The sequence below is a fragment of the Lepisosteus platostomus genome, chromosome 25 (assembly GCF_059453375.1).
Source record: "Lepisosteus platostomus isolate fLepPlt1 chromosome 25, fLepPlt1.hap1, whole genome shotgun sequence".
Lineage (NCBI taxonomy): Eukaryota > Metazoa > Chordata > Actinopteri > Semionotiformes > Lepisosteidae > Lepisosteus > Lepisosteus platostomus.
In genome coordinates this window covers 5,406,321-5,426,139 of record NC_142635.1, presented here as the reverse complement: position 1 = coordinate 5,426,139, position 19,819 = coordinate 5,406,321, and the positions used below count along the sequence as shown (strand labels likewise).

General features: G+C 51.2%; 1 protein-coding gene across 3 annotated transcripts in view; it reads right to left on the bottom strand.

Moving 5' to 3' along the window:
• dscaml1 (Down syndrome cell adhesion molecule like 1) overlaps positions 1-19,815 on the bottom strand; it is a 158,366-nt gene extending 138,551 nt beyond the window's left edge. For 2 of the 3 annotated variants that reach the window (XM_088619154.1, XM_088619157.1), the window contains exons 1-2: positions 19,643-19,815; positions 50-367 (exon numbers count right to left, since the gene is read on the bottom strand). In XM_088619154.1, the coding sequence (XP_088475280.1) occupies positions 50-367; positions 19,643-19,685 (361 nt within the window). In that variant the 5' untranslated portion in view covers positions 19,686-19,815. The remainder of the gene's footprint in view (positions 1-49; positions 368-19,642) is intronic. The other variant, XM_088619156.1, reaches the window with a different exon arrangement.
• Between the last annotated feature and the right edge of the window lie 4 nt (positions 19,816-19,819).

Genomic DNA, 19,819 nt, shown 5'->3' with positions numbered 1-19,819 from the left:
GTGAAGGGCGAGCGCCTCGCCGCGGCACGACCGGCGGCGGCCCTCCCACCTGCTTTGACGTGGATGCTGGGGCTGCGGATCTTGCCCGCGCTGTTCTCGGCGGTGCAGAAGTAGTCGTTGTCGTGGATGAAGCTGTTGAAGGCGGAGGGCAGGAAGGGGTACAGCTGCAGCGTGCCGTTGGCGTGCACGTGGCGGATGTGCGGCACATCGTAGATGTCGTCGCCCGTGGCCAGGTACCAGCGCAGGGCGGCGGCCGGAGACCCCCCGGCCGGGCAGGGGAGCGACACCCCCACCGAGTTGGAGAAGGTCACCTGCTGGAGGGTGGCGTTCACAAAGTACAGCCGGGTCCCCGCATCCTCACTGCGCACTGCAAGGGAAACCCCAGCGGGGACAGGCCGTTAGCATCGCACCCACGGCACGGGCAGGAGCACTATCGTCACTATGATGCACCGCAGCCATGCTTTCGATCAGAGGGGAGCTACGCTGTTTTGTTATATTTTGGGGGTGAGAACGACTCAGCTCCGATGAGTGCATTTCCAACCACGATGAAAGCAAAAGGTCCGCAGTCATGTGGAAAACCTCCAGTTTACATCTCAAATTTGACAAACTTTTCCCAGGTCCGCGCAGCACCGTACTGCTGCCATTGTCTGCGATTCAGAACGAGGCGACCAGACTTCTGGTGACGTGAAGCGGCCTCACTATTACGCTGTAAACAAGCAGCCTCGTGAATCCCTCTCTTTCAATCCACTAGAAATATTGCTCTCGATTTCGAAACGGTTTTGCTGACAAATACCGCTTGCTTATTATCTCTGCACGCAGATCACGTTTGTGGTGAAACGTCTGCTGCACAACCTGTACGGATTCGCTCGTCCATCCCAGTACATCAGTCGGCACGGGGACTAGTGAGCAGGAAGGGCCGCCTCACGTCACTTACAGCACTTTCACCAATTTCACGATTCTGTGCTGGATTCAGAATTTGGAAAATGTTCCTCTACTGTCAATGAATTTATTCTGTGCCGAGATTTAAGAGCCGGTCTGAACAATTGGGACTGCAGTTCCCCTTCAAAGGAAAAGGTCAGATTTATTCCCCGCTGAAAGGAGAGACTCAATGTTTGGGCTGGGGAGCCTTCTTCAGGTGTGGCTCCACAGCCAGCACGTTGAATAAACCTGTCCCCGTTCCTCTGTAGCCCATGCATGCTGATGCAGCCACCTACTCCAGCTTCTCAATGCATCAGATTAGATTAGATTCACTTTATTGTCCACTAAAAGTGGACTAAAAACATACAAGGACAACACCTCAGACATAAAATGCATACATTCCCAGATAACATCAAACGAATCATACTGCAAATACCTGGCACAAACCAATAAAAGATCATTAACAGCTGGCATTCAGGACTTGTATGGACTATGGGATTAAAGGACCCTTTCACACACTTTTCTAACAGCTCTGCCTTCTACATTTAGGTGTCAAATCAGTTCTTTTGTTTTAGGCACGCCCCTTTCTGTCACGGACGTCCAAAGGGACTAACCGTGGGGAGCAGGAGAGCAGAAAAAGACCCATATGCGTAGCGGCGAGACGGGAAAAAGGCCCGGGCTCATAGTGCAAAGAGTTCAGGAATGCCGTATAGAAACCTATGCCCTCAGGGAGCGGACGTGGGGCGCCCTGGTGCTAGGCGGGTCTCAGGACATCCGAACGTCAATGCTGAGCGAGGACAGAGTGCAAGACCCGGAAATATATAGCCCAAGGGAAAGAGAGGGACCGGAAGGAGAGCAGACCGGAAACTAGGGACAGGACAGAGAAGGAGCGCCCTCTGGCTGCAGAGGGCGTGACAGTACCCCCCCCTTCATGGGCGGCTCCCGACGCCCATACAAATAAATAAGCTGCACAGCACTGGGGGGAGGAAAAACCTCATTTAACTGAAAGGAAACCTCCGGGAATCCACGGCTGAGAGCTACCCCTTCCTCCGGGGTAAACACCTTTATTGGGTGGAGGAAGGGGGGGTAGAGAAGAGCTCCGGAGACTTAAAACAAAAAAGTACACAAGCACAAACCCAACAGACAAAAACCTGGGAAAGACCAGGGAGACAAACCACACAAGACAGATAGGAACCAAAAACAGGTAGGAACCAAAGTTCCGAGACACAGAGAGCAGGGGGGACCAAAAAGGAGGGGAAACCAGGAAGAAAAAAATCAAAACAAAAAGGCAAAAAACAAGAAAAAAAAACACAAAAACCCCGGGGAAAAATACCGCAGACTGGGCAAATGGCACGTTCACATTCTAACGCTGATATCGGAGTGGACAACCTGAGGAAAGCCAGACCGAAGTCCGCTCACAGACACAGATGCCCGGAATGATATCCAGCAAAAGAATGGAGGAACGGCAAATGGGCACGTTCGCATACTAACGCTGATATCGGAGTGGACAACCTGAGGAAAGCCAGACCGAAGCCCGCTCACAGACACAGATGCCCGGAGTGATATCCAGCGAAAGGCATGGAGGAACGGCAGAAAGCTTACCATTCTATCACTGATATCGGAGAGAGCCAGACCAGGAAGAGCCAGGCACGAGAACCCGCTCCAGACACAGAAGCTCGGAGTGATATCCAGTAATGAGAATAGGCAAGCCAGCTCAACATTCAATCACTGATATCGGAGTGATCTACCCGAGGAAAGCCAGGTGCAGGACCCGCTCACAGGCACGGAAGATCGGAGTGATATCCAGTGATTAGAATAGAGGAACTGAAAAAAAAACAGCCCAGAGAAAAAAAAAACTGCGGCAAGACAAAAAAAAAAGCGCCGCTCGCGGGGTCATTAGGTGGCTCAGCATTCTGTCACGGACGTCCAAAGGGACTAACCGTGGGGAGCAGGAGAGCAGAAAAAGACCCATATGCGTAGCGGCGAGACGGGAAAAAGGCCCGGGCTCATAGTGCAAAGAGTTCAGGAATGCCGTATAGAAACCTATGCCCTCAGGGAGCGGACGTGGGGCGCCCTGGTGCTAGGCGGGTCTCAGGACATCCGAACGTCAATGCTGAGCGAGGACAGAGTGCAAGACCCGGAAATATATAGCCCAAGGGAAAGAGAGGGACCGGAAGGAGAGCAGACCGGAAACTAGGGACAGGACAGAGAAGGAGCGCCCTCTGGCTGCAGAGGGCGTGACACTTTCCAAACGACTTGGCGGAGACCAGTTTCAAAACACACTCATAAATCGCAAGAACGCAGAGCTCGGCGATATCACCCCAGTGACCCCTCGCAATGCAGAACTCAGTAACCGTGTGACATCCTCTCTGAAATCTAAACTAACTCGAAAAATACCGGGCTGTCAACCTAGCCTGGAGTGAGCACGTTTCCATGCAATGAACAGTAGTAATTCTGCTCTGTTTTGTAAATTGAATGTGCAGGCTTTTTTCACTCTTAGGAACTGAGCTCTCATAAGGCACTGCCTTTTCTTGCATCTTCCGGGAAGCATTTGCTCTTTTTTTACATTTGAACTTTTTTTTTAATTAGTCTCGTGTGCATGCACTTAGTACGGGACAGTCACCTAATGTTTATGTGTTGGGTAATGACTGTAGCACTATAGGGGGACACTCTGATGAAGGGATTAGTATTGTTGCCCTGCAGTGCTGGAGCCCTAGATTCGGTTCCTGGGGTGCTGTCTGTGTGGAGTTTATAGTTAATATATAGTAAGTAATATAGTTACAGTAGTTGGAGTAAGAGGATTAGGGCTAGTAATAGCAGTTATAGTAAGACAACACAAAATAACAAGCATTATTCAATGCAAATTAATATTAATGCTGTTAATGGCACTATCAAATAGCATCAGCTGTAACAGTAGAAATAATAGCATTGGCATAAAGTGCACAAAAACACTGCCTTACAACAGGTATTGATATTATTAGATCTTGTGATGAAAGTAGTAGCAGAAATGCCCACAAGAGCATCGTCAGTGAAGATGAATAATACTCATAGTCATCAATCCTAGTGTAAAAACTGCTACAACGAGGTTAGAGACTTTCTCTTGTCTTTAAGACTTCTTTAAGTAGCCACACTTTCCCCATTTATGTGTGACGGTAGTGTCTGCAGCCTTGCTGTCTCTCAGGCACCTCCCAGCGCCTCCACAGACATCTGGGAATCCCCCTACGCCAAAAGGCCAGCCTCCCATCCGGGAAGCATGCAGCACTATGGCGATTTCCTGGGGACTGACCTCATCGTACTGGGCTGCAGGCACCCATGAGCCCCTACATGAGTCCACATATTTGTGTATTTCACAGATGCTATTGGACTACTCTGAAAATCAATAACCACACATTCCAAATGATAACAATGAGAAGCAATCCCTTCCCTACCGGTATTCACCTCCCAAAGCAAAATATCAGAAGATTTAACGTCGCCGGACATCATCGAATGATTCATGTTTTTCCTTGCCCCCAGTTCTCTAAGCACTCTGGATGATCTAAGAGGTCAGTGGACTTGTGGATTCTCAGTATTTTGTTACTGGTATGTATAAAGAGGAACTAGCGCTTGTCTGGGGCTCCTGACTCTGCCATTCAGCAGCTGGGGGTTCCTTAAGACAGGACACGAGCCCAGAGAGGGTTGGCACTGCCGGTGAAGACGGTCAACATGCTGGCTCCCTGTCTGCCCTTGAGAAGATTAGGCACCGAAACGAGGCCGTCTATCAGACTAGTAGGAATCACCTTCGGAAGAAATGGAGCACATTTAAACAAGGAGTGGGCTGGTTATTGCCTCCTCCACACAATGTCTCCCTTTCGAGTTCCACGACGCCCAGAAAAAATCTGTCAAAGTCTCAGGAATAAAAAACAAACCCAAGGCTGGCCTGGTTTAAAAACCGAAAGAATGGAGATTAGGGATTGAGCCTTGCTGGGTTATAGGAAGAGCTTTTTGCCAATAGAAAATGGAGGTTATGTTATGTGATTGGAATTTGTATGACAGACGCAGAGATCTAAATCCATATAAGCTCCTTTAACATTTAACATAGAGTCTTTCTGCCTTAATACTGCGTTTCATAAAAGTGTCTCCAAATCGCGGTCAGATTAAATGCGGGCAGGGAGAGGAGGAGGGGGGAGCAGGTCATCCCATCACTGCCCCAGAGACTCGGCTCGCAGTCGGGGGCGCCGGCCTCTTTTTCAAAGCAGGTTCCGGTCCCCGTCTCGCGGAGAGCCTGGGGGCGACTCAAGGTGTGCCGGAGACACCGCCGTCCTGAGTGCTCCGGGGTGTCCAGGTGGCTGGACGCTCTCGCTCCAACTGTGCGTCCTGCTGGCCCCCGGGGGGGGGCACGGACGCGCACAAAACTGACCCTCCGCCCCCCCCCCCTCGGCGCTCAGAGGCCGGCGGAAAACTCAGTGAAGATAGGTGGCTAGCAGAAGCCCTGGCCTAGTTGCTATCAGGAATCAAGTCTGCTCTTTGCTGTGACAGCGAATCGTCCCCCGATAAGACCCAGAGCTGCCTGTCTCTCTTGAACCAGACCTCTCATTAATCTCCCCTTTGTCTGCGCTTCAAGAGTGCTGTGTGGCCGACCTTCTGCTTAACATAAACTGACCCAGCTGCTTGAGCGCTGTAGACGTCCGATGTCTCCTGGGGCGCTGCAGGCCCGCTACAGTGTGCGCTGGGGTTGTGCTGTGTCATTCTGTTTACTTCCTCTGCGCCCAAGGCTCTGACTTCCACTGTTCCACCGTGCAGCGCAGGTAGAACTGTCATTTGGGTGGGTGGCGCGGGCTTTCCAGAGGGGCTGTCTGGGTGGAGTTTGCATGTTCTCCCCGTGTTCTCATGAGTTTCCTCCAGGTGCTTCAGTTTCCTCCCACAATCCCAAGGTGTGCTGGTGGGTTAATTGGACTCTGGGAAAACTGGCCCTGGTGTGAGTGTGTGTGTCCTGTGTCCATTTTCTAACTCTCTCATCCAGGACAGGGTCACCGGGGGGATCGGAGCCCATCCCAGCACGCAGCAGGCACAAGGCAGGGTACACCCTGGACAGGACACCAGTCCATCACAGGGCACACACCCTGGACAAGACACCAGTCCATCACAGGGCACACATACACCCTGGACAGGGCGCCAGTCCATCACAAGACACACACAGACAGACACACCCTGGACAGGGCACCAGTCCATCACAGGACAAACACATGCACACACACACCCTGGACATGACGCCAGTCCATCACAGGACACACACAGACACACACACTCTGGACAGGACACCAGTCCATCACAGGACACACACAGACACACACACTCACACCAGGGCCAGTTTTCCCAGAAGCCAATTAGCCCACCAGCTTGTCTTTGGACTGTGAGAGGAAACCCACACTAACCTGGGAAGAACACGCAGACTCCACCCAGACTCCCCACCACGCCACTGTGCTGCCCACTAACGATAGTTCATTTTAAGATCATAACTCGAAACCTACTGTCTCAACACCAATGGAAGAGGAGATTCAGAACCTCCAACAGAGCATCTTAAAGCAAGAAGCAGCTCTATCTTTAATAGTTGCCCACGTTGAAACCTCCTTTGTGATGCCTGTCTCCCGTCTGTGCATGCCCATTAGATAAAACCGATGTGTTCAGCAAACATACAGCCAATACGCACAATGGCACCTGAAAGGCTCACTGCGCAGGGAACTCCTCTGTCTGACAGCAGCCCTCGACCTGTATCTGAAATCTTTGCTTCAGAGGAACCTGACCACTGTCAGATTGATTGGAGAGTGGAAATGAAATGATTTTTCGGGTAGTGTTTCCTACCAGAGGGACAGAAAGGCCTTGATTGAGGCGATTGCAGGTGAAACCCTGCGAGGATCGTTACCGATTAATCAGCACTGAAAGGAAAATGAGCCCAGCACATCCACCGCACCAGACAGGCTAGGAGGTTTGCTCATCCCCAAGATTACAGGTTTAACCTTTTTCTACGCACTTGTTTGTTTTACTGGAATCTTGATGGTATAATTGGAGTAACATGAGAAAGAACACCGAGCAATCAATGTGCTACTCTCTACTCTCTCTTTCACGCAGGTCTACAAAGGCCAACAGATTGCGGGAGAGTGCACATTTACACTAGGCACACAGGTGGTGAAGGTGGGGCAGTGGGTAGCATTGCCACCTCGCAGTGCTGTGGCCCCGGGTTTGATTCCTACGGTAGCTTGTTCCACACTTCCACAACTCTTTGTGTAAAGAGGTGCCTCTTGTTTTGCTGTGTAGTTCCTACTTGTGTCCTATGGTTGTGTCCTCTGGAAGCTTGTTCCCTACTCCCACAATCCTTTGTGTGGAGTTTGCATGCTCTCCCCCAATTCCCAGAGGGTTTCCAGCAGCAACCTCAGCTTTCCCAGGAGTCTCCCCTCCAGGTACTGGCCAGGCTCACACCTGCTGAGCTCCAGGGGGGCTGCCAGCTGGGAGCTGCGGAGTGTTATAGCTGCTGGCTCTCTTTGTCTTTAGCAGATCTAACCAGTAGTTGTACTGGAGAATACTGGTCTCCCCTCCTCCCTCCTGTGGGTCACTGGCACACTTCCACAATCCATAAAGCTCCCATAACAAAGATTGCTATATCCATAATCTCCCAGCAGGAGTGGCTTTCTCCTCATCCCAGTCTTATCCTGGATCACGAGCCCACAGGCAAAGCGAGGGGGGGACTAGAAGGCTTTTCTGAGGCCTGTCCAATGCCCACAAGGCAGCCTTGGTCTACCAGTGTGCCACCAACACACTGATCGGAAGTGCATAGTGTGTGTGTGTGCATGACTGTCTTTGTGAGTGCATGACTGTGTGTGCATGACTGTGTTTGTGAGTGCATGACTGTGTGTGTGCATGATTGTGTGTGTGCATGACTGTGTGTGTGCATGACTCTGCTTGTGTGTGTGTGTGTGCATGACTGTGCTTGTGTGTGTGTGTGACTCTGCTTCTGTGTGCAGATTTGCACCCATTGGAAGAATTCTACACTTTGTAGAAATAAAGTTTATTTTGTTCACAAAAATATGTTTGTATGTGACCGTAGGAGGAAACCAGAGCACCTGGAGAAAAGCCACGTGAACACAGAACATACAGACTCCACACAGACAGCGCCCCAGGAATCGGGCCCTGAACCCCAGCACCCTAAGGCAGCAGTGCTCACCACTGAGCCACCAGGCAGCCGCTTGCTGAATATGCATCATGAAATAACAAGGAACTAAAGTTTTACAGCCAGGAAACAAACAGAACAGAGAACATTTTCATGGCGTTAATATGGATACTGCAGGAAGAGCCCTAGATTATACACAGCCAAAAAATAACACCTTGTTATTGTGATCAGCTCCTCCCCTCAGCTTCTACCCAGCAGTCCATCAGTTAAGCAGAATGTGCAGGAAATATACTGTCATTTTGTGGCGCTGTGTTGTGTGTCCAAGTGAATCTCGTGGCGCGGTCTTTGAGTGCGCGTGGAAATGCAGATTGTGCGTCTGCGACTCTCCGCCAAGGAATCTTTTCTTCACTAGCTTCTCTAGAAGTTTTCTCCTGACGTTTCGCTCGAGATCGACTGTCGGCAAATCTAACCAAGGAAGTGTGTGTGTCTGTGTGTGCCCGGTGGAGGACTGGCGTCCCATCCAGGGTGTATCCTGCCTTGTGCCCGTTGCATGCTGGGATAGGCTCCAGCTCTCCCGCAACTGTGAAGTGGAGAAAGTGATGAGAACAGGGATGGATGGAGAAATGGAATCCTTGCCCGTTGGTAGCCTTTCTGTGGCATGGCCTGTGTGTGTTGACGTTGCGCATTGTTCTCAACCCGCGATCGTCCGGTCCACAATCCCAAAGCTCTCTGCAACGCTCCTTGCGTGAACATCCAGTACACGAACGCTGATTGTGAAAATCCCTGCGCGGTTATGCATGGCTGTGCAGACATGCCATTCCGTTTTTTCCGCGAGGAAATGTTTGGATCTGTACAAGGGCAGGCTTGTAACAGCACTGCTCTGTTCGGGATTTAAGTGCAGCTGAAAACAAGGTTACTTACTCATTTATGAAGTGTAATAAAAGAGCCTGATGTTTGTTCAGCTATGTCAATTTGTCAGTGATTCCTGAGCTACGTTCATTGCACACTTGTTTGTCCCAGCAACTGGGAGCTCAGATATTATAGCTTATTTGCTCACTTAAGATACTGGGTATTCTGCTACTTCGAACTATTAACACTGACAAATATGTTTCCCAAGGCGTAAGATCACCCAGTGAGAAAATGTTTTTTGGAGCGATCCATGTTGTGCACGCAATGGATCTGAGAAAATAAAAGATAAAGGAGCTCACCTCTCAGTGTGTGCTACACTACACAGGGCTGAAATATGCACTGGAGCGCTGAATTGTCATTTGAAAACCCTCTGCACAGCACAGCTGACTGGTCCCTGTCACAGCCTTCCCTAAGCAGTGAGTCCTGAGCAGTGAGGTCGCCCAGGAGGAACGTGTGTAGGAGTGCTTGTGGAGCAGTCCTGCGTCAGAAACTGTGGCTCAACCCCCTTCGCTCCGTGCCGAACCCCCGCAACAAAGAGAGGGGCGACCCCAGGGGCAGAGGGGGAGGAGTGGGGTTACCTAGGCAGGAGGGAGGCCCAGAGAGGTGCTTCTGGTTCGGCAGGAAGTGACATCACTTCCTGCAGCTTCCGAGCCCGAGTGGCAGGGGTGGTGAGGGAGGCCCCGGTGGCCTCAGTCGCCCCTCCGAGGGCTCCCATGGGTTCACGAGATCTGCTCGCTCCGCCCGCCAAACGGCAAGTCAGTCCGCTGGCAGACCGAATCCGAAATCCCGCGCGACAGTGTAACGGAGGAGTTCCTGGTAACCGCCCACCTCCGCTGCTGGGCAAGGCCGGAAGACCTCAAGCCCAGCTCCTGGAGCCGCGGCCGGGTCTAAGGGAACCAGCCTCGGGTCCCGGTGGCTCCAAACGACACCCCCGCCAAGATCAACAGTATTTCGTGGGGGGGAGGAGGGGGGCAGAGAAGGCACCCCCAGAGAGGTTCCGTGCGCCGAAGCCGAATTAAAAAGGGATTTGGACGCCTGTGCTCCGCTAATGAAAAGCATAATGAAATAACCCAATTTCCCTTTGTTCTAAAAACAGCCGGCAGTGTGGTAAAGCCCTGTAAGTCCTTCGGCGGGCTCTGCGTCTTCTGCATATGCCACACACAAAAAAAAGCCCCTGTAATGCCGGTTATGCATCACAATTCAAATGCATGTTGCTGTGGTTTATTCTCCCCCTGCAGCCTGGGCGGGAATTTATGCGTGTGCGCAGCTACAGTGAGCCTCCTCGCAGCTCCGGGAGCAGACATTTGCACATTCCATTCGGCATGAAGTGGATTATGAATATGTATGCTCTCGTGCATTGACTATGCATGGCTAGCGTGCATAATGCGGTTGTCTTTTGCCTCTCATCTTGACACACTGCTTCCTACTGGAGAGCAAATCAAGAAATACAAATCAAGAATGCAGCAGTTCTCCGTTCTGGGGGCGTTCCTGCGCTTCGGAAGGGGATCGGACACTGTTTCTTGCCAGTCCCGACCCTGGGCCCTAGTGTCTATCCCAGTCGAACCCTTGGTTCCTTAATCGAGCCGGTAATTAATTTGTTGACTTCCTGCTTTAGTCTATTTCATTCATTTCCAGGCGTGGGATGGTCGGAGACTTCCAAGTTGTCCACGAAAATCCCCGGCGAAAACCTTTTTCCCGGCCCTGAACGGAGAAGAATGCACCCCAGCGAGACGTCCTCAGCACGGGCGGTGAAACGCAAACCAGAGGACGCAAGCGCCTGGGCTGCGCGGGGAAGGGCATTCAGCGCCGAGAACAGGGGACACCTCTTTACGCCGAGGGTGGCGGGAGTAGGGACCAAGCCCCCCTGCCGCGGCGCTGAAGCTTCTTTAAAGAAACGGCCGGATCAGGTCCTCGGATCAGCGAGGTCGTTGGGCAACCCGCCGGGTCAGGAGACCCCAAGTGTTTCCTGCTGTTGGTGGTCTCCAGTTCTACCCAGGCTGACCTCAAACGCAAGAGTGAGAACGCTTGAGCGCCACGGGCTGGTAGAGACGAATCCCAGGCCTGTTCCTTTGACCCGACTCCCAGATCAGCAGGGCGGTGGGCCTGACGCTGTTGGAGGATGGAGATACAGTGGCGCTTCAGCCCGTGACATTGTCCCAGAGCCGTGCTGACAGTCCCCCTGCCCTTGCCAGGTGTGCGTAGGCCCGGGGCACTTTCACTCCGAATTGTGCAGGAAGAGGGGTGAACGCCACTTGAAAGACATTGATCGACATGATGCACTTTAAACTCTTCGAACGCTAAACCACCATCACTTCTATCCTTCTGGTGCCTAGAACAGCCGCTAGAAATCAGTGATTTGGAGTCGATCGCCAGCCTGTTGTTTCAGCTCGTTTTTCATTCGTCACCAGTGTCTCCCTCCTCCGGAGGCACCGGACCTCTCTCGGGGGTTAACGGGGTGTAAGTCCAGCTGGATCGAAAGATTGAACAATAACGTCAACGGCGACGACAGGCGGAACAGAGGCCTCAACGGGTACGGAGCGATCGCCGCGGACACCTCCGAGGTGACGTTTCGATCTGCACGCAGACACACCGGTGCTCGACACCGGGATCGCCTGCTCCCTCACACCGTCCTCCCCGGCTCTCTCTGGGCTTCTGCTCTGCTCACCTGCTACCCCTCAGGCAGGGGAGTCCGCAGGCCCACGGGCCGCACCACATTACAGCTACCAGGGCGCCAGGATTGCGTTTATCCACCCAAACACTTCCTAACGCCGTTCTCCCATTCAGGATCGCGGGGGAGCCCGAGCCTATCCCAGCAAGCAACGGGCACAAGGCAGGATACACCCTGGGCAGGACGCCAGTCCATCACAGGGCCACACACAGACACAGACACACGCACTCACACCAGCATGTCTTTGGACTGTGGTGGGGGGGGGGGGGATACGTGAGATGTTGCAGAAAACCCACATGAGCACAGGGAGAACATGCAGACTCCACACAGACAGCACCCCAGGAATTGCACCCAGAGCCCCAGCCAGCACTGCAAGGACCACACTACCTACAATTCTGGAGTATAGCCCACCACATACACGGCTTTTCTTGCAACTAAATGACACCAGCGCTTCCACCTATCTGCCCCTAGATGATGTGTTTTTGCTCTGTCTGTATAGTTTCTTCAGAGTGGAGTCTGGGATGCTCAACAGAGTCCCAACAGATGCTTGAACCAGTGTGTGCTTCAGGGGATGGACCAGTACAGGGGAGGTGTGTGTGTGTGCGAGTCTGGCGGAGAAGATTCAGAGAGCAGGCTTTCTAATCAGAGAAGCAGTTTGCCATTCCAGTGGTTTTTCCCCCTTCATTTTCTGCAATGTCAGGGAAAACTCGGCTATTTCAGGATTCACTGGGGACCCCCTTTCTTTCCCCCGCATCAGAGGAGGGAATTTTTGAGCTGAGCGGAATATCAAATTTCTGGATTAGCATTTGCATTAGGGCTGGATCTCTGACACCTCCTGTCTCTCTCCCTGCCGCGCCAGGTGACAACAACAAAACCGAGAGGAGAGGTCCCCTGCCCTCCCCCGACTCCTCTTCCTCCATTTCTCCACCTTGCCCTCTCTCCTCTTCATCATTCCACTCCATTTTCCTCTATCTCTCCCCCCCTGTGTCTCGGGCAGATTTGTGACCTGGCCTCTCTTTGTCTCCGAGAGCCTCTCTTTCCCCTTCGCTTTCTTATTACTACTTCATTTTATGATGCTTCTTTTAGCTAAACTGATTGACATCGGCACCACTTCCTACGGCTGTGCCGCACCAGCGGATATGAACCCGCACCCCCCCACCCCCGCCCCGTCGCCAGTCCACAGCCCTGATCAAAACTCCATACCGCCTCTCACCCAGTACCTCCCCGTCTCGGAGACACGATTTGCTCAATAACTGGGGAAGACTCCTTATGTCTTTCTTCAAGAATGGCTGCAGTTTCTAGTCCTGTGATCTCAATGGCTATCGACCAGTCGCGGAGTCTTAGAAGCTCAACTCAGCTGAGTCCGTGAACTTTTGGACGCTACACACTGCATATTATTATTAGAAGGGTTACAAACTATAGAGGAAGCTGATTGGATCCCCTTGCTTGCTGTTAGTAGCTAAACAGCACCAAATGACAGGGATATAACTAGCTACTTTAGTGAGAGCATGGTGTAGGGCATTTTATTTTTAAATGGAAATTGAGTTTTAAAATGTTTATATTTTCACAAATGCCACTGTCTTTGTCATGGGGGATTAAACAGAGCCACATAAGACTCTATTGCTGCTCATAATGGCTCCCGAGAAACAGGCAGGATCTTACTTTGTCTCCGTCTAAATAGTTGTAGAAGAGAAAAACGATATAGAACGGGGTGTCCATTTACACATCCCAGTGTTTGGTGTTGCTCCCTCACCTGGCATGGAGTCTGAGTGAGTCTCCCATAAAGAAGCTTCCTCTCCTTACAAGACACCAGCTTCATATAATAAACCACACGTCAGCTTTAGTGGAGTTGGTTCGCATAGTGCAAGCAGAGCTGCCTCACAGCGCTGGGGCCCTGGGTTCGATTCCTGGGGTGCTGTCTGTGTGGAGTTTGCATGTTCTCCCCGGGTTCGCCTGGGTTTTCTCCCACAGTCCGAAGACATGCTAGTAGGTTAACTAGCTGCTGAGGAAATTGGCCCTGGTGTGTGTGTGTGTGTGTGTGTTTTGGGACTGTGGGAGGAAACCGGAGCACCTAGAGAAACCATACAGGGAGAACATGCAAACTCCACACAGACAGCACCCCAGGAATTGAACCCAGGGCGTTGAGCCAGGTGTTAAATTCAAGCCTGAGGTTTTGTAAACTGGTCGTCTAAAATAAAAAAAAGGTCAGATCAGAGCCTCCTGGTCAGGAACACTATCTGATTGCTGTAGTGTTAAATGGACTATACAGCACACTCCACCCTGATGGGACACCAGTCCTTCCAGCTTGGGGGGTTGGGGCAGGAGCCACTGGGGTATGGAACCTCACTCAGGGCCCAACAGCAGTGTCCCGAACCCGCAACCTGGCAGCCCTGAGTGAACCTTTCCTCCTTAATCCAATGCGTGAAGCGGTTTCGCTTACTTCTCGCACTACAGGGCTGAGCAGTGGGAATCCCTCTGATCGCTGAGGGTCCTCGACACGAGTCGCCTCGGTTATCGGTCGTTTCGCACGGACGGCGTTCGTCCACGACTGAAGCGAACCACGTCCCGCGCGCGTCACCCCGATCCGCGAGTTCGGCGGTGGTGACGTCACCCCACGGTCGCCGGCTCCGTGCTCTCCACCTGCTGCAAGTCCCGAGGCGATCTCCAGGTGAGCGGGGCATGCTGTTATCTTATCTTATCCTGTATGTGTGTTATCCTTTAGCCCTTTTAACCCTGGATGCGGAATCGCACAGCTTAGTGCGGTTCGCAAGAGGCAGCGTGTTACTGCGAGTCTCGCTGTGAAATTACACTTCCGGCGCAAGGCACATCAAATCTATTTACACGACTGATAGCACACCTGTCGTGTCTATTTTGATGTATGTTCTTATAAGTGATACATGCTTTCTGTGCGTGTACCCGCGTCTGAACTGGACGTGCCGGGACCGTAACTCAATCTAATTAGCCCTTACGGATTTGAACTCTCCTCTACAAGTCGTTTGTCTCTATAGAGACAACTTCTACTGTAGGTCGCTTTATTTACGAACGCAGCCCGGTCTCTCAGCGGGGGCCCCTGTATTACTAACGCTGTAGATCTCACGCTTATCGCACGTCTCGGTAACACTTCGATCCGCGGGAGGGATGAATTCTTGGGATGCCTGTTCGATACAATGCCAGCGCACTTGCTATAAAAACGATTTTCGCGGCTCTGTTGCCATTACGAGTGTTAAGTCTCATGTTATGCTGAAGTTGTATATATACAACATTACTCGAAATGAAAATATGAGTAGCTTTTGTTTAATATAGCGCCTTTCACGCCGTTGACCTGACATTGGAACTGACATTGACCCTTCAAAGGCTGTTGAGCCAAAGACCCGGAACCTCCCACTGCCGGGACACACGGGCGCACCTTTACCGCTGTCCTCGTAGTGAGCGTCTCAGGAGTAGCGGATCTGCTTAGTTACAGACAGAAATATGGGGTCTCCCTTTAACTGGGGTGTTTCCCCACAGTCCTATGTCATGCTGGTGGGTTAATTGGGTTCTGAGTATCTGGCCCTGGTGTGTCTGTGTGTGTCCTGTGATGGACTGGTGTCCCGTCCATGGCGTGTGTGTTCTGTGACCGACTGGTGTCCCGTCCAGGGTCCCTGTGTCTGTGTGTGTTCTGTGACGGACAGGAGTCACGTCCAGGGTGTGTGTGTGTCCTGTGATGACTGGTGTCCCGTCCATGGCGTGTGTGTCTGTGTCCTGTGACGGACTGGTGTCCTGTCTGTCTTGCGCCCGTTGCCTGCCGGGATAGGCTCCGGCTCCCCCCGCGACCCTGAACCGGATGAAGGCTTTAGAAAATGGACGGGTCGATAACATGGGCGCCGCCACGCCGTGCCCAGCGTCCTGCCACCCAAACCTCGCCTTAACCCCTTTCCCCTGAACACCAGTGCGAAACAACCCGGCGCCTTGCAGTGTTTCGCCTGGGTCACACGCACGGTCACCTTGATACGTCAGGTGGCCACGAAGCCGCCCTGATATAATCCACGGAGAGAGTTCCGCGGGGGGGGGGGGTCTCTTGAAGACGCCAGAGGGAGTCAGGCTGTTTGTCAGTTTTTGTTTGTCAACAAAAAGATCGGACGCTCAATCCGGACATTCTGAGCCTCCTCCCGGAATAAAACTATTTTTTTTTTCCTCTCTTGGAAAAGAATCTCCCTGGGACAGGGCCCTTGTCCCCAAGGAGAAAATAAAAGAATACGAGGAAAATCCCGAGAAGGGAAGGTTAGTGGTTAATCCCTCTCTGGCTGTTGGTATTATTATTATTATTATTATTATTATTATTATTATTATTATTATTATTATTATGAATAATTATAATAATGATGATGATGATGATTATGCGTATTGAAGCCCTGTAGCTGGGACAGACGGACAGACAGCGCAGTGCCGCACTCGTTAGCAGAGACTGAAGAAAACCTCACACACGGACTGCCACGGACACACACGCGCCCACCCACCCACACGCAGAACCGAGAGAGCGAAGAGGTCACGGCAGCCGGAGTCCCCACTGCGCGCCGCACCGGGTCTGCCCCCCCCAGGAACCCGTACGGCCCCACGGCAGTCACACCGCCGCACACGGCGTGCCTCCACGGCCATTATCAATGGCGCCACATAATTGCATCCAGTTTGAAAACACAACGCGATATTTATTCATCGGCCGACAGAGGATGTGTCACTTGCGCGGGGGCATATATGCCAGTTCGAGGTGTTTATCTCGCTGTCTAATCCTGTGGTGACAAATAAATAAAATCGAGATCAGAATCAAGGCGCACATTTGAAGAGTGAAGGCACGGAGAGAGAGAGAGATGGGACTTTTTAAAAATACTGTACATGGACCCTTCTGGCCGCTGACCTGGTTTAGTTCTGTTTTGTGGTTTTGGTGTGGGGGTGGTGTCTTCGCTAATTACGCAGCTGGGATGCTCTGGCGAGGACAGAGGAAAATGCCCAGAAACCCATTTTGCAGATTCTGCGTGGAGAGGGAGTGTCAGATAAATATTGACACCGACACTCTTGACGACGCTGAAGAGTGTCCAACAGCGGGAGAAATCCGTCCGAATTTGGAGTTTGGGATCAGTTCGGTTTTATTGAGCTTTATTTTTTGGGGAAACTGTTTTTTGGCTGACAGCCGACGGATGAACACCTATTTTTTTTATTTCTGGATTTGGAGTAAGACACAATTATAGCTAAACGACGTATGATATTATTGTCCTATTTAAATATTTCGAAAAAAGAATCACCGTTGTCGTTTAAGGACATTATTCTGATTTTTTGTTGTTTCTTTTTTTTTAATCGTAACAAAATTGTCGCGGCTAGCCGCTGCCCAAACCACCCCTCTCCTTTCCAATTATTTCAACTCCCAATTTAATTCAGGCAAAATGTTCCCGAAATCCGCTCAGCCGGGATAAGATCGCGGCAGACTCGCACGAATTTGAGCGATCTGACGGCCGGCGATCCCTGAAAAAAAAAAAAACCCACACACACCCCAAAAACAAATATTGGCTTGCCCTCAAAACACCGAAAATCCTCGTCACGCTCACACGTTCGCACTCCCACGCAGAATTTGCAGAAACAAGATCTAGAAACCGTCAAAACGGGGCGCCTGCTATATTAAGGACAAAATCAATGACCTGTCATTTCGGCTGTAGGACAGTAATTGTTTTATTTTTTATTTTATTTTTTACCATCGCCAGCCGACTTAATCGAATTCAGCCCGGTGTAAAAAAAAAAGATTAGGGTCCTTTCATAATACTGATAAAGAAGGGCATATTTTCCTTGTTTTTTTTACAAAAATAAATGTCGCAATTCGATCTAATGTGTGGATGTACGTTTGCGAAAGAATAATTAAGTAAACGCCCGCTTAATTAATGTCAATACAAGGACGACCCTTGTGTCTAACAGAGGGGTCTCATTCGCCCTCCGGCCTCAGAGATCAGGTTCCCTCGCGGACTTGCCCGAACGTGTCCCGGCTCCCACCTGTGTTTTTTACCCCCAGTCCCCACAAAGCTTATATTTCGTTCTCAATGTCGTTTTTTTTTTCTACACCATTTTCCCTCGTCAAGCAGTAACGCACGGACAGGACGCGATCAGCTTCGCCGTGTTAATAATCCTCAACTTGAGCACTGGCATCAGGAACAGTTCGTTGTGGTTTGTTTTTGTTTTTTTTAAATAAAACGACAAAGTGCGAAGAAATGTGCCGTGCACAGCGGGTCTCCGTGGAAATGCTCGCTCGGAAAACACGCAGTCCCAAGAGAGACGCGGCTCATATAAATTTTTAATGGCATTTTTTAAGGCAGAAGGCTGAGGAACCCGGAGCAGCGGTCTCGCTTCAAAACGGATATCGACATTTTTTTATGGGAGGGAAAAAACCAGCCCCGACGAATAACGCCTCGCCGCACTCGACGGACATCGCGCCCGAGTTTAAAGTTTGCTCCCTTGTTATCGACGTTAAAATAACACCCCCCTACCCCCGACCCGACCCCCTTTTAAGACTCGATACTCCCCTCCTCTCCCCACCAGAGCGAAAAACACCCATTACATCTCGTAAACACTACCGGGGAAACCAAAAAATTAAAAATTAAAAAAAAAAAACCCGAGCCGGCAAAATCAGATTCTGCTTTTCGTTTGGACACAGTTAGCTCAGACCCCGCTCTAGCTGAAAGCGCCTGTCGAATTGGGGGGGGGCGGGCGAACTCGGGGTGGACACTGGCGGCGAGGTCGGCGGGACTGTGTCGGTGCTGGATTCGAACGCGCTGCCGACCTCCGCGGGAAGAGACGCACAGTCTGAAGCGAAGCTCCCCACCGAGCAATATCCCCCCTCCCTCCTCCTCCTCCTCCTCCTCTTCCTCTCTGCGCTTTCGTGTGTTTTTAACAGGCGCTCCTTGGGGCCAGAGGTGACGAGCTCGGGTCCAGTTGGGTTTTATTTTTAATTGTTGTTTTTTTTTTCCCGGGGAAGGGGGGGTCACTTTTAGGCCGATTTTAATCACCGGCGGGGTGGCGCGGCTGCAGAATGAAGAGGGCGAGAGAACTCGGCGTGTGGCATCCGATCGTTTACTCTCTCCCCCCTTTGTTATTTTACTGAAGAGACAGAGAAAAAAAGAAGAAGAAATTAGGCAGCAGGAAGAAGAGCGCAACGATTCTGGCGCATATTCTCCGCTCCGCGCACACACAGCGGCAGTTTGTGCGGCGCTTGTCGGGCTGGGTGCTCAGCCCGGAGTGTGCACACGCACACACGACAGCAGAAAGAAGACGCACTGATTTAAGCGACAGATGTTTCTTTTTTAAAAAAATCGTGGGGAAAAAAAACGAATTCACACTTCTCTGCTTCCCCTCCCCGGTTTGCGAGAGACAGGCTGCAAAACCGCCCGATTGTAACGGGAGCTTTCGAGCGCAATGTTGTGTGTGTGTGTGTGTTTTTGCTCTGTGGAGAGCTCTTCTCCTGTTTTCTCGTTTTGAACCTGTCCAGAACTCCCGTGTTAGGCGAACGCCAGCCCTGTTATCGCTCGAATCTCCGCGACCCCCGGCTCGGGTCCCTCTCCGAGCATGTACAAAAATAAAGAAATTCACAATTTCATGCGCCCTGCCTAATTCTTAATTGGCCCCATTCGAAGCATTCGCACTTCTTAAAAATAAGGCTGCAGCAGTAATAATAATAATAATTAATAATCATAATCATAATAATAATTATTATTATTATCTGCACTGTTATCTCAGGTAAAACCAGTCCCACCGCGAGCGCTCCCTTATTTTTAAAAATCTTTATTTTTTTTTAATTCTTCAACGATGACGATTCCGGGCGATAATGAGAAGGCTAGCGCTAACGAGATAATAGGAGCGATAACCACCCCAGAGTCCACATTCGGCTTCTTTAGTTCAGCGCAGTTTTGACGGTATCAATGACAAGATCGTCTTGTGGCTCTCCGGAGGAGAGAACGAGAGAGAAAAAAAATACCCAACAAAGTACCACTTACCTTCTCGTAAAGAATACAGCAGGAAAAAAGTTACCAGCCACATGCCATAAATAGCAGGTGTATTTCTCAGGAATGTTGTGCAAAGCCGACAGGAGACGCGCAGTGATCGGCCCGGCGCAGCTCCTAGCTGGAGTGGTGACGATGATCCCCGGCGATCTCTCCAGCCCCCGTCCCCGA